This window comes from Heloderma suspectum, chromosome 1, assembly GCF_057233095.1.
Source record: "Heloderma suspectum isolate Gila_16-S chromosome 1, 16-S_ref, whole genome shotgun sequence".
NCBI classification, from domain to species: Eukaryota; Metazoa; Chordata; class Lepidosauria; order Squamata; family Helodermatidae; genus Heloderma; species Heloderma suspectum.
The window spans coordinates 217578373-217603894 of NC_139458.1; the positions used below are offsets into that span (position 1 = coordinate 217578373).

The 25522-nt window shown below is 45.0% G+C and overlaps 1 protein-coding gene across 1 annotated transcript in view; it reads right to left on the reverse strand.

Annotated features, from left to right (window-relative positions):
• The window catches only part of ERBB4 (erb-b2 receptor tyrosine kinase 4), a 719874-nt gene that overhangs the window by 520025 nt on the left and 174327 nt on the right, over window positions 1-25522 (reverse strand). The window contains exon 3 of the mRNA XM_084807761.1: window positions 24219-24405. Within this exon, the coding sequence (XP_084663887.1) occupies window positions 24219-24405 (187 nt within the window). The remainder of the gene's footprint in view (window positions 1-24218; window positions 24406-25522) is intronic.

Genomic DNA, 25522 nt, shown 5'->3' on the forward strand with positions numbered 1-25522 from the left:
TATATAGATCTACAGTATAAGCCACACTTTACAAAATCCTAACGTCTATCCCAAGGAGGTTGTGGGCAGGGGTAAACCTATGGCCATGTGACAGGGGAACAGCATATTTACATTAACTTAATTTTGTGGAATAACTTCCAGGAATGTAGTTATTTTGCAGCAGAAGAAGGCAGCAGCCTCACAAACACTGTGCAAGGGAGAACTGTTAGCAGTACTTCCTTCATCCCTGTCTCAGTGGAGAAATGGGACAGTGGACAAAGTGATGCAGTTTGCTACCATCACCTGCAATGTCACTTTGGTTTAGCTCAATTGGTCAATCAGCAGGAGTCCCAGAAGTCACAGGGGGTGTTTGGTGACTAGATTATGGAAGAACACTTCCTTTCACCTATCACTGAAAAAATGTGGGGAATGCAAAGGTTGCAGTATCAGATGTCATGACATCCAGTCATCGTCCACATGATTCTCAAAGATGAGTGCAAGTAAGCACCTAGAGACCATACAGTTAAGAAGTGGAGCACAAGACTTAAGTCTGTTCAGGAAATCCACCAGAAACCGATTGTGGTAAGAGGAATAATGGATGGCCAGTCTCAGAAGTTCTGACTGGTATTAAAAAGTCGCTAACATTTTTTTATCTGTTCTATAATCCATTATCAAGCTCCCAAATGAATTCTACATGGTGCCTGTGTTTCTTTGTTTGTTTTTAAATCTTGAAATTACAGGAATGACACTGATAATTAGTTTATTTTTTCTCCCACATATAACAAATAAAAGATAAAAACAGGGAACAAGATTATAGCACAACTCTGCAAATCACTCTACTGTCAAAGCTCTTGGATAAAACAACATTTACCTAGAAAGAAACAGAAACAGAAAGGTATGCCATAAAAGGTCATTTGTTGCCATAACTAGTGACGAAAAGTAATTCGTTGCCATAACTAGCGATGCCACCAAAATGTGTAATTATTCAATCCATGCTATGAATCTAGGCTGTTCACGATTCCTACATGTACAAAAATCCCTGAAGGCTCTGGTTCACAATATGTTTGTAATTAAAACTGAGATTTATTATGAGTTAATTTTTCTTTACTGGGCCTGAGCAGTTTGCATGGTTGGCATGATTAGACAGCTGAACCACACTCACCTTTGTGCATGCTCAAATGCTGCTTACTTTAACCCTTTAGTCATTCAAGGAACTGAAAGGTTACGCTGTTTGCACATGCCCAGAGTGATCTTACTTTAACATTTTGCTAAAGAAACCAATCAATTAAAAAGTTTACATCCATAACCACACAACAATGAATCATGTAGGAGGATCAGGCATGTTAATTTATATCCATCCTATTCATTTGTATACTACCAGCCATGATGTCACGATGCACAGGGATGGAAAAAGAACATCTCACTAAGCTTGCCACATCCCCACTGTATGCTACAGTGATGTGCTTGCAATAAACTGTGGCCGTATTGGAAAGTGTGAAATATAGGAGACACGTTCATCCAAGTTTATACCACAGGACCTGCCCACTTCCAAGTCAAAATGGAGTCTGTTTGCCAATCACTTTTTATAACTCACTGTGGTTTTGTGCAATATTTTGAAGTATGTTTTAATTCATATCGTCGACATAATCAGTTCACACGGGCCACAATAGGATTCTGGCAGAGATGTGACTGGCACCCACCTTATTATTTTCAGCACCAAGTCAAAACCTATTTGTTTGTCCAGACATTTTAAACTGGTTTATTTTAAGCTCATTTATGTAAACTGGCCATGAAATGAATATCCTGCCATAGCAGTTGTTGTTTTGATTGTTTTTACTGTATATTCAGTTTTTTTTAGGGATGTACGAAAGTCACTTACCTTTTCGCAGCTTGGCTTCGCGGTGGGGGGGAGGCACTTCGCTTTTCCACCCGAAGTTCAGGCGAAGGGGGGGAGGCTTCCCGCCTCGCCTGGTCGAAATTCAGGCTGGGGAGAAGCGCCCCGTCTCCCTGGCCACGAAACAAAAAGTAAAAAAAAAAAAAAAAAAAAGACCCCGTGATAGGCTTAGGGATGGCGGAGAATTTCTCCCCGAAACTTCGGGGGGCCGAGCGCCAACGTGTTCGGCCCCCCGAACAAGTTTCGGGGAGAAATCCTCCGCACCCCCCCGCAACCCGCACCCCCCCCGGGACGGGACTTACCTTTTGCGAATGTCCCTCCCGGTGGCTGGTCCGGCCGGCGGTTCGGCGGGTTTTCGAGCGAGGCGGGAGCGGCAGCCGGTCTTTCGACCGGCTGCCGCCTCCGCCATTGTAATGAAAGAGAAAAAAAAAAACTTCCCCTGATAGGCTACGTGACGATTCACGTAGCCTATCACGGCTAGATCTGCAAAGTCAGCCGTGAAAGGCTACGTGAATCGTCACGTAGCCTATGAGGGGAAGGTGTTTTGTTTTGTTTTTTACTTTCGCGTTCGCGGCCGGGCGAGGCGAGGCGCCTCCTCCCCGGCCTGAATTTCGGCCGGGCGAGGCGGGAAGCCTCCCCCCCGGCCTGAATTTCGGCCGGGCGAGGCGGGAAGCCTCCCCCCCGGCCTGAACTTCACGGGGGGAGCAGCGAAGCGCTCCCCCCCACCGCGAACAGCCTTCGACGACAGGTAAGTGACTTTCGTCCACCCCTAGATAGGCTACGTAACGATTTATGTAGCCTATCACGGCTAGATTTCCAAAGTCAGCCATGATAGGCTACGTAAATCGTCACGTAGCCTATCACGGGTGACTTTGAAAAAAAAAAGTGCATACGCAAATGGCGGCGGCCCATGGGCGCTGCCATTTGCGTTCCTTATTTTGGCACGTCTAGTCTACGTAAAGATTTACGTAGACTACAGCGAAAATAAAGGCAACGCAAATAGCGTGCCCTTATTTTTGCCGTAGTCTACGTAAATCTTTACATACACTACACGTGCCAAAATAAGGAACGCAAATGGCGGCGCCCATGGGCCGCCGCCATTTGCGTATGCGCTTTTTTTTTTTTTTCCAAAGTCAGACGTGATAGGCTACGTGACAATTTACATAGCCTATCATGGCTGTCTTTGGAAATCTAGCAGTGATAGGCTACGTAAATCGTTACGTAGCCTAAGGGATGGGGGAGAATTTCTCCCCGAAACTTCGGGGGGCTGAGTGCCAACGTATTCGGCCCCCTGAAGTAGTTTCGGGGAGAAATTCTCCACCCCCCCGCCCCCCACCCCCCCGGGATGGGACTTACCTTTCACGAATGTCCCTCCCGGCGGCGGGTCCCGGCAGCGGTTCGGCAGGTCTTCGTCAGGGGAGGGGGCGGCAGCTGGTCTTTCGACCGGCTGCCGCTGCCGCCATTCCAAGAAAAGTAAAAAAAAAACAACGCCCCCATGATAGGCTACGTGACGATTAACATAGCCTATCACGGCTAGATTTGCAAAGTCAGCCGTGATAGGCTACGTAAATTGTCACGTAGCCTATCACGAGGGCGTTTTGTTTTGTTTTTTATTTTTTATTTCGCGGCCGGGCGAGGCGAGGCGCCTCCTCCCCGGCCTGAGTTTCGGCTGGGCGAGGCAGGAAGCCTCCCCCCCTGGCCTGAATTTCGGCCGGGCGAGGAGGGAAGCCTCCCCCCCCGGCCTGAACTTCGGGGGGAGCAGCGAAGCGCCTCCCCCCCACCGCGAAGCAAGCTGCGAGACCAGGTAAGTGACTTTCGTGCACCCCTACGTAGCCTATCACGGGTGTGTGTTTTTTTACTTTAGTTTTTTTTTTGTAATGGCGGCGGCGGCAGCCAGTCGGGAGACCGGCCACATACCCCGCCCGTGCTGAACCGCCGCCGAATCACCGCCGGGACTCGCCACCAGGAGGGACATTTGCCAAAGGTAAGTCCCGTCCCAGGGGGGGCGGGGGGCGGAGAATTTCACTGCCGATTTCAGGTGGCCAAATGCGTTGGCGCTCGGCCCCCCGAAGATTCGGGGAGAAATTCTCCGCCATCCCTAGTTTTTTTGTATACTGCCCTGCTATCATAAGATGAAGAGAAGTATAAAAATACTTCAAATAAAATAAATAAAGCAAAAAACCAACAAACAAAAAGGTGAAAGCATGTGGCTTTTAAAAAAAGTGTTATGGATAAGAGCATTTCCACATTATGCAATTGTGTGTTTAGCACAGCTTAGAAAATGAGCCCTTGCCTTTTTGAAAAAATGGAAACTATGACCACAGTCTTGAATCTCAGTCTGTGTGTCTTCCACTAAAACTCTCACTAGATAGATACTGATGACGCTTTTACCATTCTTTCCATTACACATCTAGAGCTAGTATCTGGTCAAACACTTGCCACAGGGATGTTGTGGGAGTCCAGGAGGGGGGTGGAGCCCAGAGGACTCCCCCCCCCATGCATTTGGTCCCCCAGATCCTGCTTACTGAGCTGCTGTGCGCTCACCAGGACATTCGCCGAGTGGTCCACAAGCACCCAGCAGCCGTCCGTTCCTTCTCCAAGCCACCATTTTGTGAAAAAATGGCAGTTCGGGGTTTTCCCAAAAGTAATGTTGTGCAAATGGCGGCCGTTAAGGGGCTGGTGGCAGTGGTTTGTTGAGCACCTGGCAAGGACAGATGGAGGTGAGTCCATCTGCCCCAACTTGCCAGTCTGCAGGATGTTATATAAGCAACCAACTAACCCTGCAGAAAGAGAGCTCACCCTGGGATAGTTTGGTCATATGATCTGACCACCTATTTGCTTGGGAGCAGCCTCATAGACTTTATTGGGAAGCCTGCCAACTAATTGGTTTCAGAATAGCAGTCAAATTAAGATAATCCATAACTATGACACCTTGTGAGGCATATACCGATATGCACTACAAGAGCAAAGGACACAATAGCAGAGTAAAAATATGCTGTGTCTGGAAGATGTTCTGCTGTTAGCTCCCCAGGCTTCTTTTGGGGAAGAGAAGTGTCTGTGCAGAGCTTGACTCTTCGCAAACACATGTTTAAGGCTTCTATGGAGACCAGCTGTTATGGCAGCCTACTGAAGAGCTAGTATCACCCAAAGCAGCACCCAGCAGGAATAATGTGTTAATATGACATTTATGGGGGCAAATTAACATAATGCATGCACAATGCTGCCAGAAATGAGAATAGCTTCAAGAGTATTATGCCATATTGTAATATGAAATATACTCTGTTACGGGTAATGTCCTACGAGTGGATAATATGTGTATTTGATAAGTTGGAAATCAGACTGGATGCTGGTGCTGGTATCTGGGGAAAGCAAGAAAGTTAATTTCTCTTCCAACTTTCTCTAGCTCGTGGGCACATATTACCAAACCCATCTTGGAAAATGTTTTCATTTCTCTCCTGACATCATCTAGATAACATTCACATTTACTAGGAATGTTTACAAAATTCTCCATTCTGAATGTCTCCTCAGGTTTTGTGGTTCTGAACTGTTTGATCTTACTTGAGGACTGACAGAGATCTGCCAATCTCCTGTTCTTTTATTTACAGACTTTGTTCAGACCATCACACATGCACAACTGCCTGCAATATTCATTTGTTTTATCCCCTTTATAGGTTACTATATGGAAGCATGTATGTACCTTCCTTGATTAAAACACCATGGTATACTCAATGCAAATGTGTGCATCATCTGTAAGGATGAACACACACAACTTGAAAAATGTGTTACATTTATTTATTCAATTGCTCTTTTATAAATTCTCTACGTTACAAGAAAGCAAGCAGAGTAGAGCCTGGGGCACAGACAACGGCTGGAAGCATAATGAAATGGTATGGAGACTATCCACTTATCCCTAACATTGCCTTGATTAAGTCAGGGCAGATTAAGTTTTTTTTAAATTAAAAATTTATGACCACTGCATTTCCCAGCAAAATCAGTTTATTTATATATTGTGTACTTGTAAATTTTTGTTTTATCCACTAGTAGAACTTTACCCAAATAGAGCAAAGTATGGGTTTCTTTCTTTCAGCTTTTTAATCTGATTTTGGCCAGATTTGTTCCATCAGAAAATATAAAGTTTAGGAAGAGCAACAGTTCTTTCCTTCAGAATTCAGGGGTCATATTTTCACATCTCAGATTATATTTAGCCTGTCTTATTCACGCAGATTCAGGGCAGGCAGCTAACAACATTCCCTTACCTTGCAAAAGAGTGGCCTAGCTTCGCATGTTGTGCTTTTCACTCAGGCTGTTTTCATTGTATATCTCAAAAATTGCTTACGTATAGATCTAGAGATGAGCATTACAAAAGAGGGCTTTTAATTTGATGTGTGTGGATACAGAGAATATATTTGCAGTTATGTGAGGGATGCTTTAAAAAATCTGGAAAATTGGGTGGAGGCAGGACCCAAGGAGGCGTCTGAAGTATTGTCACTTGCTGCACTTGACAGTAGCAAAGGCCAGGCTGCTACACTTGATTGCTTGCTGCTATCAAAATGCCAGCCCTTCGGCTACTCCTAGCCACAGTTTTGATTTTTAACCAAAAAGTATTACAACACTTATTTTGTCAACAACATGAATACAGAAATAAAGCTTTCAGTTTCAAATTAGGTTCAGCTCTTTTTGTAGAAGGGGAGGCATGAGCTGCTGGTTTTGTATCCGATACAAGATCTAATCTTCATAATCTCTCTTTCTGCGTCTATTGGTATTCCCCCTTACAGAGATGAAACTATCCACCTGTCTGTGTTTGTGTTCACAAGCTGTGAAACATGCCCTGCTTTCACCTTTTTTCCCCAGATCCCCTCTTAGAATGCTCATACAAATTTGTCTGAAATTGGCCCATATGACCTGGCATTGAATCAAGTGACTTCTTAACTGCATCATCTGATGGCCACCAAGTCTTTCTTGATTTTCTGTCTTGGCCCATGTGACTCTCTTTGGTGATTTAACTATGCTATGCATCAGAACACAGCACCATGGCACTTCGGGAATAGAATCTTACTGGCTCCATATCACATGACATTATTTATGGAAATCACCACATTCTACAGTACTTTGTCCTAATAAAATAAGAATTTCTACAGGCAGACAAATAAATTAACCACACTGACACAAAGCTATACAAGGAAAGGCAGCAGGTGCAATATCTTCTTAAATGGCTGGGTTTGATGTGACGATCTAACAGTGCCTGCAGACTCATGCAACATTGCATAACAAAGCTTTTTTTAGCTTAGCTGGCGATGCTGGGAGTTATAGTCGAACACATCTGGAGGGCACCATTTTGTGGAAGGCTGAGAGAGGAAGTGGAGATAATCAGCAGGCAGAATGCTGTGCCCACTTTTGTGGTGTGGACTTTGGGGGGATTGTGGCAGAGCTCAGTAGGGAGGACAGGTTTCTCAGACTTCCACAGAGAGAGGGGGAAGGGATTAAATAAATCCTAGACTTTCCACCTTCTGCTCCCTGGCTCAGCTCCCTGGCTGCCTTTGGTCCTTCAGTGCCAGCTCCCAGTCAACACCACTTCTTGTTATTTTCCCAAGGCCCTCATGATTGCTGTATCTTGCAAGACAATGGAAGATATCTCCATCACCTTGCAACAGGGCCAACAGTCCACTGCTTTCATCATCAGTAAAATGCAGGGCTGCACCACCATTGTCATGGCAACAGGGTGATTGGTCCAAAAGTTCCTTCATTAATTGCCCTTCCTCAGCCTCAGCATTACGACCCCCCTATAACCTTTTCCCACTCACACACACTCAGAATACTCAAGTCCTCCAAGGACTATACTTGAGCACTGGGTTTCTGTGCCCCCTAGCTGGGAGCATTTGCAATCTCCCAACTAAAAAAGAAAAGAAACGGACCTATGCTAATTCCAACTGACAGAAGCATCAGGCAGTTCTCTGGAGAAGCATAAAACCAATCACAAGTTCTTTCTGATCATCAGCCAGACAGACACTATCTAACTCTTACATTTAAAAGAAAAGAATGCATATGTGTGTTAACGTGCTGGGGCAGGGGGAAAGCGTTTCAGAGGAACAGCCCCTAGAGCAGTTTCAGAACATCAAACAAAAAGGCCTCCAGCGGGTTCTCCCAATGTGACACCTTTGTTCATTCAGCCCAAGCCTGTAGGCACATTCTCTGTGACGCAATAAAGGTTCCTCATATCAGAAAGATACAAATACAAATGAATTGCCAACCTGTCAGTTCATCTGCCCATCTCCATCCCTCTTAACCAACAACCTAATTTAATATGGAAAAACTGTAGTGGACCCCTGGAATATGTATCTACAAATGAGAAAGAGAACACATCAGTTAGAAATGTCACTGAGCAGCCCAGCAGGTAGTGAATGTACTGCCTGCCTGTTCATGCTTATAGAAACAGATACCTGTCTTGAATCCATCTTCAAAGCCTTTCTGTTTACACTTAACTTTGGATATCTGCTTTATATATTGTCTTTTCTCTGTGTTTCTGTGTTGCCTATTTTCATTTCCCACCTGAGTAGGTTTTCTGTCTCTGTCCACTTTTTGTCTCTCTTAATATATTACCATGGTCCATGCAAACCGTCTGGTTTATTCTTCATGTACGCAGAGAAACTTGGGATAGAGGAGAAAATTCTTCAGTTTGCATTTTAATACAAACTTATCTAGCCTTGCATTTTCAAACCACTATGTGATCCAAAAATCAGTTATCCTTCAAAATTCACACATCTCCAATTTTTGCAATGGGGATCTTCAATAAAAAATGTGCACCAAGATGAATGTATTTGGGACAATAACAGTAAAAAAATCATTGAATTAAAAAATGGCTTTCAAAAATGTGCATATCAGGCAAAAATGCATACAGCAATGAATGTATTAGAAAAAATGTGCACAAAAATGCTTCTGAATTGTCATGCAGACTTTAAAAATAAAAATTCCTTAAGTTCAGTTTGGAATGAACTGAATTTAAGACTAGAGAAATTCTTAAAGTTCAAGATGAACTGAACACTGGAAAAATGAGAAATGGAATGAAACCAAAATGGCTGATTCATCCATCCCTAATAGGAAAACAGTCACACTAAATGGAAGCACCACATTTCCAATTCAAAGGTATTTTCTACCATTTCTTACATCCACTCCTCACGTTACAAGTTATATGAGATAGAGACATTTTGACAAAGGGCTCCTACATATGAAGGTATCTTGGTGAAATATTTAATGTACACCAAGAGCTCCCAGAAAAACTACAGTCTAGCATAAATAGTAAGCAGTAGATAGAGTAGCAGAAAAAAGATGTATTGTGCTTTGGGATGTCCATCGTTTGAAAATACAGCCCTTTTTGGGCCTGACAGATTCCCACTGCCGACCCAGCTCGGCTTGCGTTTGCAAGCCAAGCCACAGGCTTTCCCCAAAATCCAGGAACTTTTTTCAGGGTTTTTTTTGTGTGTATAGAAATTTACGCAAATTGCAGTTGCAATTTGCACACATTTTGGTTGTAGTTTGCTTAATTTGAGCAAATTAAGCAAATTACAGCTATAATTTGTGGAAATTATGGCCAAAATATGTGCAAATTATGCAACCCCCCCCCCCCCGGAAAATCTGTGAGCTGGTCCAATTCGATGCAGATCGAGTTGAGCCAGCTTGCGGGGAAGTGAGATGAAGTCCGGGGGAATGAGCTAATGAAAGCTTGGCGAGCTCCACCCCTTGGACAGATTCCTCCAACATCCCTAATTGGGCTGCAAGGTGCTTCCACAGTCTGTCCCTCACTAGTCCCATGCTTTCCGTATTCACATGATGCTTGTAAAGTATTAAGGAAATACTATTTTCCTTAAGAGGCTCTCAGAGTGTCTTCTGGGAGGAGAAGCCTTTAGGGGATAGATAAACAGATAGTTTCCTTTAATTGAGAGAGAACTAGAGAGTCATAGCATCTCTATTTGCTTTATTTACCAATATCCATGCAGAGCATAAGGAAGACAAATACAAGACGTAGTGATCGCCACCAATTTGGATGGCTTTAAACGGGGTTAGAGAAATTGCTGGAGGAGAAGGCTATCAATGGCTACTAGTCCTGATGTATGTGCTACCTCCAGTATCAGAGATCAGAGGCAGTATGCCTGTGTGCACCAGTTGCTGGGGAACCTGGGCAGGAGGGTGCTGATGCATTCATGTCCTGCTTGTGCATTCTCAGTCAACAGCTGGTTGGCCACTGCGTGAACAGAATACTGGACTAGATGGACCTTCGGTCTGATCCAGCATGGGTCTTCTTATGTTCTTATGTACACTTGTATATCAATCCAGAAGGTACAGCCTATATATCACATTCCCAGAGATCAGCACATCTTCACCCGAGTTTCCAGCTAACTCCAGCTAGTAACACTCTGCTCTCTCTCCATATTTCTCCATTCAAACTGCAAGCTGATCTTCATGCTCTCTCTGCCCCCTGCCTTAGGCTGCAGTGGTATTACCTTGTATTGTAAAATGTATTTCATCCCGGAGGTAATCAAGGAATGTTTCCCTATTGTTGTTGTGTGGTTTGTGCTATTTTTTCCCATGTCGGTGGAAAAACAGCTTGTGAAGTGGGGGTGGGGGGAGTTTTTGTTGGAAAAATGGCCAGGCATAAAAAAACCACCACTTTCCTTTCCTCATTCAATTAAATTTGTAGCCTCTGAAGAGCCTTTGGCCTAAAACAAAACCCACCATCAATAGAAAATTACATATGACTGTAGCCATGAAATTAAAAGTCGCTTGCTCCTTGGGAGGAAAGCTATGGCCAACCTAGACAGCATAGTAAGAAGCAGAGACATCACCTTGCCGACAAAGGTCCGTCTAATCAAAGCTATAGTTTGCCCAGTAGTAATGTATGGCTTGTGAGAGCTGAACTATAAGGAAGGCTGAGCGCCCAAGAATTGATGCTTTTGAACTGTGGTGCTGGAGAAGACTCTTACGAGTCCCCTGGACTGCAAGGAGGTCCAATCAGTCAATCCTAAAGGAAATCAACCCTGAGTGCTCATTGGAAGGACAGATAATGAAGCTGAAGCTCCAATATTTTGGCCACCTAATGCGAAGAGAAAACTCCCTGGAAAAGACCCTGATGCTGGGAAAGACTGAAGGCAAAAGGAGAAGGGGACGGCAGAGGATGAGATGGCTAGATAGCATCACGGATGCAATGAATATGAACTTGAGCACGCTCCGGGAGAGAGCGCAGGACAGGAAGGCCTGGCGTGCTATGGTCCATGGGGTCACGAAGAGTCGGACACGACTGAACGACTGAACAACAACAACAACCCCTCATTTTGCCCTTAGGTTGAGATAATGTGAAAAACGTTACCCTACGTTTCAAAACACTCTTGTTCTAGTGGACCTTCAAATAACGGAGAACAAAGGCAACATGACCACCAACTATACACAAGCAAACACTGGCCTGGATCCAAATAACTACATGATTAATGTTGCATGGCCACGTGAGTTTTAGATTCTTTAGGCCACATAGTAATGATGATATTCTGAAATGGAAGGGAATTTTTTTTAAAAAACCAACAACACAGTTTATAATATAGGATGAGGGAGGCAAGGGTGTCTCTTGCTAAGATGAAGAAGTCAACAATTCCACTAGGTATATCTAAAATACCTATTTGGATTCCAGGCCTCATGTTCATGGAGAAAATATTCATATTCTGTATAGTTATAATATCCAGACTGGCTCCATTTATAAGCCCTAGGATGTATTCTTACCATGAGACAGAACTGAACAGCTGCATTCACATGTAAGTTTAAGACAGGATTCCTGGCTTAATAAACCACAATGAAAACAAGCAGAACACTGATGCACACAGCGTTCTGCTCTTCCTTGCTCCTGCTTTGCTCCTTCCTTCACAAAAGCAGATAAACAAACCAGGATAGCTTTGGCTGATGCCTGAAGCCAAAATTATGGTTAAGTGCACCCAAACAAGCCATGACTGTGGACCAACTTGAAACCTCAGTTTACAAATTCTGGTTTGCTGTGGTGCACAAACCCATAATCCTGTTTACCCACTCTCATGAAGGGAGCAAACAGGCTGCATGCACCAACACACTGCTTGTTCATATCATGGTTTATTAAGCCAGGATTCTTGGGTTAGCTGAGATTCTTGGTTCAGCAATGTGCAAACATTGCCATTTTGTCACCCACTCTTAGTATACAACATAAACACTTTGGTGGAGTAACTAGTTCTGAACAAAGAGGAAAAGTATTTCATGACTTTGCAGTTAGGGATTTACTGTTCATCTGTATTTTGCTCCTTTAAAAAAGTGCAAGGCTGCTTTGTATTTGTTTTCCATAAAATATTCTTGCTCAGGGCAATAGCAACAAAAATAAAACCCTACAATATCTTACAAGCTGCACAAAGCACAATGTAAGTCAAGAGCATAACAACTTGACCTGTTAAGAAGGACATTTTGCAGTACTAGCCACTCTTGACCTATCTGCCCAAATGGAGGGATTAGGAGGGATTAAGAGGGCTCAGGTATTTAGCAATCATAAAATGCAAACACTGAAATAAAATTCTGTTTTGTCAAAATCCACAGAGCCAACATAGTGCTAAAAGGTGTGGAGTCTTCCGGATTGATAACTGATGCTTGCATTGTCCACTCATAGCTACAAAACTTGCACCCACAACAGGTAGCAATTTACATCTGACTTAATTCTGGACCAAGTATCCTTGGGGTTCAGTTTGTAGTGCAAAAGTAGCCATATCAGGAGGTATGAAGCTCCTACTGAAAGACAATACACTTCATGCAAATAATCCCAGTATTTGAATAACGAGGCCCTGGTTACCTATCTTTTGTGATAGTACCCCAGCTACTATTTTAGAAGGTACTGGGGGAGCCATGATTTGGCCCTTACCTTCCTTCAATGCCCCCTCATGCCCCCCTTGCTGGATCTCTGAGGTCAGTCTGGTCTCCAGCTCTTCATTGGTTTGTTTATTCAGGCAGTTTATTCAGCCCTAATCTGAAAATGTCCTGTGTTCAGGCTATAAGTGGCATTACTTACGTAGCCAAAATGGCACTACCGTCACACAAAAGGGAGATATCACTAGGTTTGGTGGAACTCCAAGGATTGCAGAAGTATAAAAAAAGATCTGGTGGAGAAAACCCCCATGCCCAATGAAGATTGAGCATGCTCAGTGGCCATGGAATGCTGATGGAATGTTGGGGGTGGGCAGTGGAGGCTGGTGGCTCTGATGTCAGTGGGGCAGTGAATCCTCTCTGGGTTTCAGTCAGAGCTCTACTGCTCTGACTGAAACCTGGAGCGGATTCACCACACCACTGACATTGAAGCCACCAGCCTCCACTGGAGGTGGGAATGGTGGGGAAAGGGGCGAGAATGAAATCAAGTGGCTTAAATCATGACTGCAAGTCCTACACTAAGCTGCAATGTTCACAAAACAGCATGCAAGAAGTTAAAGGTAAACCAAAGGTGAAAAATGTCAGCATTATTTTCTAGAGCTGTGTGCAAATGGCCTCTCAAAATTCTCCAGCCTATTTGTGGGCAGAGAAATTGGGGGGACAATTTCACCAAATTTCTCCTAGGAGAGGAGACACTTAGGGATGGACAAAAGGGACTTACCTCATCCCGCAGCTTGCTTCGCGGTGGGGGGGAGGCGCTTCGCTTCTCCCCCTGAAGTTCAGGCGAGGGGGGGGAGGCGCCCCGCCTCGCCCGGCCGAAATGCAGGCCGGGGGGGAGGCGCCCCATCCCTCGCCGCCGAAATTCAGGCCGGGTAGGAGCGCCCCGTCTACCTGGCCATGAAAAAAAAAGTAAAAAACAAAAACAAAACACATACACCCATGATAGGCTATGTAACGATTTACGTAGCCTATCATGGCTAGATTTCCAAAGCCAGCTGTGATAGGCTATGTAAATCGTCACGTAGCCTATCACGGGTGACTTTGAAAAGAAAAAAAAAAGCGCGTACGCAAATGGCGGCTCCCATGGGGACCGCCATTTGCGTTCCTTATTTTGGCACGTCTAGTCTACGTAAAGATTTACGTAGACTATGGTGAAAATAAGGGCAACGCAAATAGCATGCCCTTATTTTCGCCGTAGTCTACGTAAATCTTTACGTAGACTAGACGTGCCAAACTAAGGAACGCAAATGGCGGCGCCCCATGGGCGTCGCCATTTGCATATGCGCTTTTTTTTTTCTTCCCAAAGTCAGCCGTGATAGGCTACATGATGATTTACATAGCCTATCACGGCTGACTTTGGAAATCTAGCCATGATAGGCTACATAAATCGTTGCGTAGCCTATCACGGGTGTGTTTTGTTTTTTTTACTTTACTTTTTTTTTTGCAATGGCGGCGGCGGCAGCTGGTCGGGAGACCGGCTGCCGCCCCCGCCCCCGCCGAAACGCCGCCGGGACCCGCCACCGAGAGGGACATTCGCCGAAGGTAAGTCCCATCCCGGGGGGGGCGGGGGGCTGGCGGAGAATTTCCCCAACACTTTCGGGGGGCCGAATGCGTCGGCACTCGGCCTCCCGAAGATTCGTGGAAAAATTCTCCGCCAACCCTAGAGACATTCTCCAACAGTTACTCACCAATGGAGCTCACTATTGGCAGGGGCTGTAGCATAGGCTCTCTCTTTTTTCCTAAGGGTTGCTGGTTTATTGCACTGCTCCTGCAAGTGGCAACAGCATCAACTATGTTGACGCTTCCACCTTTCTGAGGCAGAATTTTGAATTTCTTTTGGTTTTTGAGCTTACCTAATCACTGCAAGGTGGCCGAGGGTACTGTGTGTGTTTTCTCTCTGTGTTACATATCTTTCCACTGTTTTGCAGCCTCCCAGACCACCTGCACTTTCTGAACCGAAAAAGCCCCATGGGAGGAATCGCCTCATGATGTCTTCCTCATGATGGCTTTAACTGAAGTGTGGGAAGCCGAGGAGGCTACAGGCTGCCACAGAGATTATTGTACAATGAAAGATAGGACAATAACACACACTCCTCAGCCACCTCATAAGTAAAGGAAGGACAAGAACCTCAAATCCAACCCATGAGAATTTCTCCAAAATTTCTTCTCCTTTAAATTTCTTTTCTTTAAATTCCATGAGAATGGTAAAAAACAATGTGGGAGAAATTTTTGGCACAGCACTATTATTTTTTATCACTTTATTAAAAAAGCAAAACAGTAAACAACAAAGAACCCTACATAGATGTGAATAAAAATGGGGTGATTTCAAAAAGTGTTCAAGGACAGAAGAATAAATGTTGCACTGTTGTAATCTGATTTAAACATCACTTAAAAATACAGTGAGCCATCTATGCATTTATATTCATATGTGGACCATGTATATATCCTAGCTGTAGCTGGAGTCCTGTGCACACTTATCTGGAACTAAGCCCCACTGAACACAGAGGGGCTTACTTCTAGGAAGCATGCATAGCATTTGCAACGTAGTTTCTATATCAGCAGTATAAAAGTGGTGATAGAGATTGACACTTCCCAGCACTTGGAAGAATTTATTGCTACTGAGTTTAAATCAAAGGCGCTAGATGTCATAAATTGTGATAGAATTTAGGTAAGGGTCAGGAAATAAATAAGAACAAATAGGAGAAACCTCTGCATAGATTTATATTTTTGGACATTTGGAAGTATATCATTACATAGGGAGATAACTTTACATTCTGTTTAAATTTAAAAGAGACTTCTTAGAAAATCTATCTTCTCACTGCTGGACTTACCAGATATAAGTCTGGTACTTATACTGAAGGTATAATAAGGCATAAAATCAAGATGGGATCAATATTTCCACACACAGCAGTAATGTAATGAAATTAAGATGTTTTGGCAAGAAATACTAAATATTATAGAGAAAACAATTCATTATAATTTGACTTCACAACCAACTATGATTTTTCTTGGAAATTGAATAGCTGTAGCATGCACAACAGCTTGTGATTTGTTGGGAAAATATATTGGAAATGGCAAATATTTTGGCGCCAAAAATAGAAAAAAGAAGTGTGACTCCTTGTCATTAGCTGAGAATTGTGATATCTTCTTTTAACTGTTCTCCATCCTGAGCCACTACTATCCAGAATAGGGCTGGGGGAGAAATTCATTCAGTTCACATTTAACTTTGCATTTCAAACCAATGCATGAACTAAACTCAGTTATCATTTGAAATGTGCACTTGTCCAAATTTTTCAGTTAAAAATGCATAGAAAATGCATATATTAGGGGAAAGGCCATGCAAAAAATAATGAAAATAATGTTAAAAATGCATATTAGGAAAATTGCTGGCAAAAAATGTGTACACATTTTATGCCAACTTTTTTAAAAATCTCAAACATTTCAAATGACTAGTTATATATTTACAGCCATATCTGACCTAGACACAGTAGTACACCAAGACATTTGTCTCCTTAAGAGGAAGTCAAATGGTGTCCCCAGTGGCCACTGGAGCCAACTCCTGGGGTCTTTCTGGTGAACTGGATCATAGGGAGGTGGAAGCCTCATTACATCTTTGCATGGCATACTCATCTCCCTAAACCATTAGCTTTGGAGCCTCTTTGGAAGACAAGAGGTCAGGATACTCTGAGGATGAGGGTATGGGGGCCTGGTGTATGACAGGTTGGGAAGAAAAGGAGCACCAGTAGACAGGGGAGAAGAGAAAGAGCAGAGAGTGAGAAAAATAGCTAAAGTGTGTGTGGGGGGGGGGTGCGGGGGGAGCGGAGAGACAGAAATATTGCAAAAAGAAAGAAAGCGTGCAGGGAGAGCAAAACCAGCAGGAAACAGCCAGGAGTCTGTGTGTGTGTGTGGGGGGGGACAGCGGGCATCTTGCCCAGGGCCCCCTGAACCCTAGCAGCATCACTGCCTCTGGTGAGAGCCAGCACTTAAAAAAAAACAGACACCAATTCCTGCTTTCATTTAGTTGCCCCACTTACAGTGCCTCATGAATAGCACCATGTTGAAGTAAGTCTCAGGGTGTTTAATGGGGGTTACGCCTAAGTACTGGAGCAAAAGGATTGTAGTGGCAGTCAGGTAAAGAGAGAGCGATAGAGTTTAGCTATGCTTACCATGAATTATGCTGTCTTGGGACTTGTTTGCAAATACTTGCATGTGAGAAGAGTAGGGCTTGTTTACTGAAGGTGGGAGGCATATGCTATCTGAAAAACCTAAAGTGTTAGTGCAGTTCCATAATTTCTCAGAAACTGAAGTAGAAAACACCTGTCACTGTCAGCTTATATTATTACTGGCACAATCTTCCTTCTGCAAGCCTTTGTCAGCCAGGCCAAGTAGGGAACAGGACCTACGCTTAAGCTGAACTCACTTACTCATGGGATGCCAGAGTCAAGAGCATGTGACTAGTAATATTATAGCCACCCCTTTAATGATACAGCATAGTTATAATCCCTCACATACCTAACATAATTAGATCTGAAGGGTGGCATGCCTTGCTCTTGTAGTGAAAATCAAGGTATTTATTCAAACTAATCCCCTGTCTCCAAGTTCTTATCATTACAAACATGTAAAAATGTAAACACCTCTCCCTCCAAGATTTTCCACACTCTCAGCATCATATCAGACAACATTCAGCACAAGGCAGATAGTAGAGGTGATTCATGCAAACTCTGGGATACAAAAGCATTCACATGTGCTCAGCAACCATCACTTGGGACTTGAATGATCATTATGTGCCTCCATACTGGGAATTCATGTGACAAGCCACTGAATGGAAGTGGCAGCCCTTTCAGTGAAGAGCCTTCATGCTCTGGACTGACTTTGCCCACCCAGGCTGGCCACTAGATTCTTCTGGACAGGAAGGGCCATAAAAGGCTTCCTGTGCCAGCTGAGCCTTGCTTGAGCAACATGGTTTTCCTGACCTCTGTTGTGTTCCTGTATCCTTTGATCATTTCTTGGTCCTGTCTCCTGGTTTCCCCTTCAGCCCTGACTAGTAGCTTATTCCACAGCTTCTGGTTCCCAGCTTTCTAGGAGAGAAACCCTCCGGGAAATTGGAGGACAGATTTCAGCACAGGCAACACTAGCAGAAATGAATGTGTGGAGGAAAAGACTGAGGTTGTGCCCTGCCTAAACCCAGCCTCTATGCCTTCCCCTGAAACCATGGTCTCAGAGGAAGAATCTGATTCAAAGACAGAAGAATATCATTTAGGGCCTAGTCAAGTTTTGGATTGTGAGGGTGCTGGGAATTTGTCTCTGACTGGTTTCACAGTAGATTGCGATCAGGAGGAGGCAGTTACTCCCCCTCCCGATAGCCAGAGCTAGCCTGGGAAAGAGGAGTCAGCTATCCTCAGTCTGGGGAACATTCTTTGAAAAGAGCCCAGGTGGCTAACTCAGAGGAAGAAGGGCCACCCCAAGGTTGTCTCCCAGGTAGGGATGGGCGAACTCATCAGGGTCTGAGTCACATGCCACTCACTGGACCACCTGCCAGCTACCTGCCCATTCGCTGCACTGTGCACCAAGCCGAGCAGTCTGTGAATGCCTGGTAAGCAGCACACAGTTGCCCACTTCCTCACTGAGCAGCCATTTTGCGGGAAAATGGTGGCTTGACCTTGTTCGTAAACATCCATCTGCGCAAATGGTGGCCATAAAGAGGCTATTTGTGCAAGATTATGGTCATAAATGGATCATTTACAACTTTAATCTTGTGTTGATGGCCCCTTTACAGCCACCATTTGCACAGACGGATGTTTACAAACAAGGATGAGCTGCCATTGTCCCACAGAATGGCAGCTCGGCGAAGAAGTGGTTGGCTGCGTGCTTGCCCGGCTCGGTGTGTGCCAAGCTGGGCAAGCAGGGGTAATTGCAGACTGGCATCTGGGGGGAGGTGAGCTGGCAATTTCTCAACAGGCTTCGAGCCCCAACCAGACACCCATGACATCCCTACCCCCAGGCAATGCCAGCGGCTGAAATGAAGAGAAGAAACACAACCAATCAGGTGGAGTTCTTGCCTCCAGGCTAAGTTTTCCCACAGGATCAACAAGTGAGGAACTCTAGTCATCGTGCCCCCACATAAAAGGCAAAAGAGGTTTGTGGGTAGAACTAGGGCTGTGCATGGACCCCCCCACCTGCTTTGGAGGCCAATTCGGTACTTGAGGATTGAGGCCACAACCTCAAGGTGACTTATCGCACTGACCTGAGTAAGGTGTCACAAAGGAAAACTGATATCTGTTGAGTACCTCAAGCTGCAATCCAATAAGCGTTGGATCTGGTTGCAATTAATTTTAATGGGGCTTGCTGCGGAGGAGGGCACAGGGGATTACACCACTGATAAGCAAAACACAGGATTTTGGACTGTACACAAGCAATTAGGCATAGAACTATACACACTGAAGGATGAGGATAAAAGGAACACTTCCCTTCTCCACCAACTGCCTGGGTCAAACAATGCCTGATAAATAATTTGCCCCCTGGGTGCTCTCGATATCAGCATACACAGGCCTGGTTCAGATGGAACACTGAAGCAGGGCTGAGGAACCACTCACCCACGGAGGATCCCCAGCTGCCCTCTACATGCCCTGCCCCTCCCCAAGCCCCACCCACTGGAGGCCAGCAGGAGCTTGGGGAGGGAATCCCCCTTTTATCTCTGATGATTGACTGAAGGCAACAGGGGGATTCCCCTTATGTAGCATGGCATTCCCCCTCCCAATTGCTCCCCCCACCCTGCATCCTCCACAATGGGGAAAGGTGTGGGGTAGATGAAGCCACCCCAACTGAGGCACCCCTCCACCCTGGGTGCATGCATCAAAGCTGGGTCCCACACTGTACCATCAGAGAAGTTGCAGCATGGGTGAAGCAGCCCCAGCCCAGGCAGTGTCTCAAGCCCTCCAGTTCTCTGCTTCAGTTGGGGTAGCTTTGCCTATGCTGTGCTGTCCCCCATTCCAGCCAAGCCCCGGGTGTCATCCAGTCTGCAGAGGGCTGGATGGGGGATCATTCACCCCCCTCTCCCAAGAACGTCCTCACCCCTGCACTAAACCATAGTTAAATGCACCTTCCTCTCTCCTCCCATGGCATGGATGCAGGGCGACTGGACACATCTGCTTCCATTTGTAGCTAACTGAAGTTTGTTGTTTTGTCCAAACAAGGAACTTCACTTTGATTTAGCTATGCTTTCTTCAAACAAGCCAGGATGATAAACCACTGAAGTTGGCTTGCTTGATGATACCATGGTCAACCATAGCCAAAACTACACAAAGTTTGCCCTAGTTTGGACAAAACCACAAAGAACATGGGAGTAGATGCTTCTGATCTTGTGGCCATGCCAGAGGTGGGTAGAGGGGAACGCATGGGCCCAAGGCTTATTTACGTAGCATTAAACTATGGTTTAGTGTTACATCTGAATGGAGCCACAGCTATTTAATGCCTAGCAGGATCATGGAGTAATAGGAGTCCATCCTTTGGACAGAAATGGGCCTATCAGCTCTCCAGATGCTTTGGGCTACAACTGCCATATTGCCTGACCATTGGCCATTTTGGCTGGGGCTGATGGTAGTTGTAATCCAAAACATCTGGTGTGCACCAGGTTGTGTACCACTGGTGTAGGAGGCAAGGAATGATGGAAACCTTGCTCAAATGAGACCTCTTGAAACTGTGCTTAAAAGCAGTCACTTGCCAAAGTGTTCAGTCATCATGTACACGGATGCACACACAGGATAGAATCACTGGGGGAGCAATTCCAATTAGGGTTGCTGTTTCCCTGCCATTATCAGAAGCCTCTACTGTAGGGATGGCAGAGAATTCTGCCACAGATCACGGTGGGGCCAAATGCCAGTGCATTCGACCCCCAAACTTTGTGGCGGAACAGCCTGCCCCCCCCACCTCCCCGCGGATCCCTCCCGGGATGAGACTCACCTGGGGTGGATCTTCTGGGCGGCGGCGGCTCCGGCAGCGGCTTTGGCGGTGGCGGTCGGTCTTCCGACCGGCTGCTGCCGCCGCCATTTCCACTCTTGTAAAAAAAAAAAAAGAAAGAAAAAGAAAGATGTGATAGGCTACGTAAATCTTTACATAGCCTATCATGGCTGGCTGGGTTAAAAAAAAAACACCCGCGTACGCAAATGGCGGCGGCTACGGCCGCCGCCATTTGCATTCCTTATTTTTGCCCTCTTAATCTATGTAAATATTTACGTAGACTATGACGGCGAAAATCAAGGGGAATGCAAATAGCGTAGCGGGCGCTATTTGCGTCTCTTTTTGATTCCCCGTTTTAGCCTACGTAAATATTTACGTAGACTAAAATGGGGAATCAAAAAGGGACACAAATAGCACCCGCTACGCTATTTGCGTTCCCCTTGATTTTCGCCATCATAGTCTACGTAAATATTTACGTAGATTAAGAGGACAAAAATAAGGAACGCAAATGGTGGCAGCCATAGCTGCTGCCATTTGCGTACGTGGTTTTTTTTGTTTTTTGTTTACCCAGAGCCCTTCGCGGCCAGAAATCTGGCTGCGGACGGCTGTGGCCTGGCCAGGGCTGGCCGGCTCCTCCGTGGAGTTGCCGCAGAGCACAGCTGGCCGCGGAGGATTCCGGGGGGGAGGAACGGAGCACCTCCCCCCCGGCGAGGATTCCGGGGGGAGGGATGGAACGCCTCCCCCCCACCATCAACATAATCCGCGAACAGGGAAGTGACTTTTGTACATCCCTACTCTACTGTTGTTTGCTGCAAAGGCAAATCCCATGTCCATGAAATGTGTAAGAATCTGAAAAGCCCACCCCCCTGAAAATGGAGAAAGTGCCTCCCCACCTTTGCAACCCGAGAATGGGGCTGCAAATCTGGGGAGTCCCTTTTGGCCCAGCTCTAGTTAAAACAGATCATTCTTTGCTAGCATTTGGGGTTGTTTTTATTTTTACAGAAACACATTCAAACATGCAACATCCTGAAGCCAATGATATTTAGGAAATAACCAAACAGCATTGCTTATTTTCACATGCATAATTGATAGGAACTGATCTCTGCTCCAAACTCTTCTTCACTTGCATATGGGACACCTCCAAAGTGAATATGGCATTAGTGACCTATATGCATTCTTGCTTTTCTCCACGTCTGGAGAGAAATGCGATAATGGAGATCTGCCACCAGGTGTCATCAGAATAAGGAAAAGTCCACACAAGCATAGCACTCTCTCTCCTTGGGGGCTGAATACCCTTTCTTCAGGGTAGATCCAGCAGTGTTTTTCACAAGGCCATTTATAATGGATGAACAGGAAGAATGATAGACATGGGGATGCTTTGCTCATGCCTTACAAAATGCTGGAGATTCTGCTTTCAAGACAATGTCACTTAGAGGCCCACGGACTCTGACTCAACTGAGAAGAGCAGCAGCCCTGTTTGCTGCAGTGCCTGTGAGTGCCTGATATGTCCATGAAGCAGGAATGTCATCTGATTAAATAAATATTAGGTGATTCATCATGTGGGTTCTAATCAAAGGATTATACCTGCATAAGTTCCGGGCCTGACTCAAAGTGCTGGTATTAACAATCAAAGCCCTTAACAGCTTGGGGCCAGGTTATCTAAAGGATCACCTCCCCTGCCTGCCGATATGTACCTGCCAGGACCCTAAGATCATCCTCAGGGGTCCTTCTCAATGAGCCCTTGCCAAACGATATGAGGTGGTTGGCTACCAGGAACAGGACCTTTTCCGCTGTGGCACCTTAGTTGCAGAATGAGCTCCTTAGAGAGGTTCACCTGGCGCCTATGTTGTACTCCTTTCTGCCCCAGGTGAAGACCTTTTTATTTTCCCAGTATTTTTATTTTAGCATTTTAGCTTCCTAGTCTTTTAAATCTGTATTTTAAATCTCTGCATTGCTGCTAGGTTTTATGCTGGTTGTATTTTTACATTGTGGTTTAAGCTTTCATATTTTCCCTTGTTTTATGCTGCGCTTTGTGGTTTTAATTTTTGTGAACTGCCCAGCGAGCTTCGGCGACTGTCCAGGATAGAAACAGAACAGAATAAAATAAAATAAAAGATAGGTCAGCAAATGAGTAAAACAATCATTTTCAGTTTTTTAAAAAGCATGTTATCCTTCTTTTTAGATGGTGCAAGAATAAATTCTGAACAGTTGAAATGCCCCCCCTAAGACTTTGTTAACGGCAGTAAGAGCTTTATGGTAAAATGTGCTGGTATTTTCTGGCATTTTGCCCCCGCCCCATTTTGCCTTTGGCCCTGCCCACCACTGGAATGCCCCCCCCCTGAGCTTTTCTGAAACTGAACCTTGGGCTGAAAGGAGTTCCCCACCACCCTGCTTTAACATATATAGGCTGGCCCTCAGCTTGCATGCATAAAACAAGCTTGATTTGCAAAGCTTGGCCAAGCTATGGTTGCTATGAAGTCCACTGTGCAGTAGACTTCTTTGGACGGTTTAGTTCTCCAGGCATCCCACCCCACTGCCATGCAATGCCTTGCAAATGTTCCTAAGTGAGGGGGGAGAGGGGAAAAACCCTGCTTGTCTGAGTCCTCCAAGCCTAACTGGCCACTTCTCCCTACTTGTCATATTCATAAGGCAACATTCCAATATTGCTCTCACAGTGACAGTGAATACTTATTAACCTCAAAAAGCTGAACCTTTTAATACTAACATCTTCAGAGGTCTCTATTAGCCATGCAAAGAATTTGCCCTTTCAACATTACCACAGTCTCTTGCAGCCTAACTGTCAAATAAACAAATACTGGTAGGGATAAAGGGATGTAGTGTCATGGGTACTGAAACTGGTTACAGTGAAGAGCTATGTCTAACATTGTAATCATTACTTCGAACTCCACCAGACTTCTCACACCCCAGGCCTATGCACAATGAGCTAGTTGTAAATTCCATCACCTTCAATGGAACTTACTTCCAAGTGAGCCTAAATGGTAGACACTTGATCTACCATGTAACTCCAGAGGCTTCAGGCCACAGCTGTGTCAATATATATACATTGTGCATACTGCGCTGAAATGGGAGCTTTATTGATGTTACAGCTGCTTACAGCTATAGGTGTGGTTGTTTCTCTAGGATCAGTAATAAATAAGGCATAAAGGTTTGCCACCTTTCTTATATACAGGGGCTCAATGTCTTTAAATCATAGCAAGCAAAAGGCAACTGATGAAACTACCCCCATGACTCCATGTCCATACTAGGAAAAGCTTCATCTGCCCCAGATTGCTGCCTGTCAATCAATGCTGCTTCTCAAGGTATAGGTGTCCTGGCAGAAAAAGACAGCAACTCTATATGGATGTATTTCGTGCAGACTGAAGTATGGGATAGTTCTACATTGATTTTCTTCCAACCAGGATCAACAACCTCACCTGCCTGTATATTGAACAATTTTATGTATAGCTTCCCTTACCAGTCAAATTATTCAGTCCAAGCCGCCTAAGTCCAAAGGTCCCATCCTTTTTGTAGTTAAGGAAGATGGCCAGTGCAGAACGATCTTCATAGAGTTTTGTTCCACGAATGATGCGCAGATTTTCCAGTGGAAGGTATTCAAATTGATTCAAAGCGACCAAGACGTAGCCCGTGACTTCTCGGATAGACTGCAAGAGACAAAAGCCCATTTTTTGCTTATTAAAATATTTCTAACTGGCTTTCCAGTTTAAAACCTCTAAGGAGGCTCACACAGCATGATAAAATTAATACACTGTTTGAAAACAGGCAGAATTTATAAAATTCCATCCAACAGCAATCTATTCATAAAAACGTATCACTCCAAAGTCTTCTGTAAGAGGGTTGACATTGCTTAGCACCTCAAAACCTGCAGGGAAGGAGGCAAACTTCCCCAGGGAAGGGGTTCCACACCTTTGACTTAATCACAGAGAAGGCTCTGTCCCGTGTCATCACCAACCATCTTTCAGATGGAGGAGACACATTTAGCAGAGCCTCAAAACAAAAGAGAGGTGAGTTGGTATGCAATGCATTAGAGAGGTATGTTGTGTTTCCAGCATAATCACAGGATGCATTGTCTTACACATCTGTATCATTTAACAGGTTTACTCCAGAATGGTACTTCCAGGATAATACCAAACACGGAGGTTACATGCATGAATTCTATCTCTTGGATTCCATGTGGAACTGTAAGGCTTCAGGCCTGAACCAAGCTCTTAGTAGTTTTAGCGGGGTTTAGATGATCCATAATGTTCTCTGACTTTGGTTCAGCTGGCTGCTGTTTTCCCTGTAGCCGCCGCCATTTGCGTTCCCTTCTTTTTTGCCGTGATAGGCTATATAAATACTTACGAAGCCTATCACGGCTTTTGCAGGGACACAAATGGCGTCCCTGCATTAGCCGTGAAAGGCTACGTAAGTATTTACATAGCCTATCACGGCTATAGTGAAGAAGCGAATGGCGGCCACGGCCACCATTTGCAAAGCAGCGCGAATGGCAGCAGGTAGGTGTCCCGGTTTGCGTGCCTTTCACAGGGCAGGGGGGCGGGGGAGCTTCGTTCTGCCACGGATTTGGGGGGGCTGAATGCACTGGCATTTGGCCTCACCGAGATCCGTGGCGGAATTCTCTGACATCCCTAGTAGAGTCACCTTATGCAAGCCAAACAGAGCAAATCTGTTTCTGTTGATTCCCGTCAGTCGAAGGCTGCACGCATTTAGGTCTACAATATGGCCACAAGCCAATTAGGATGTCACAAAACAAAGTGATATGTC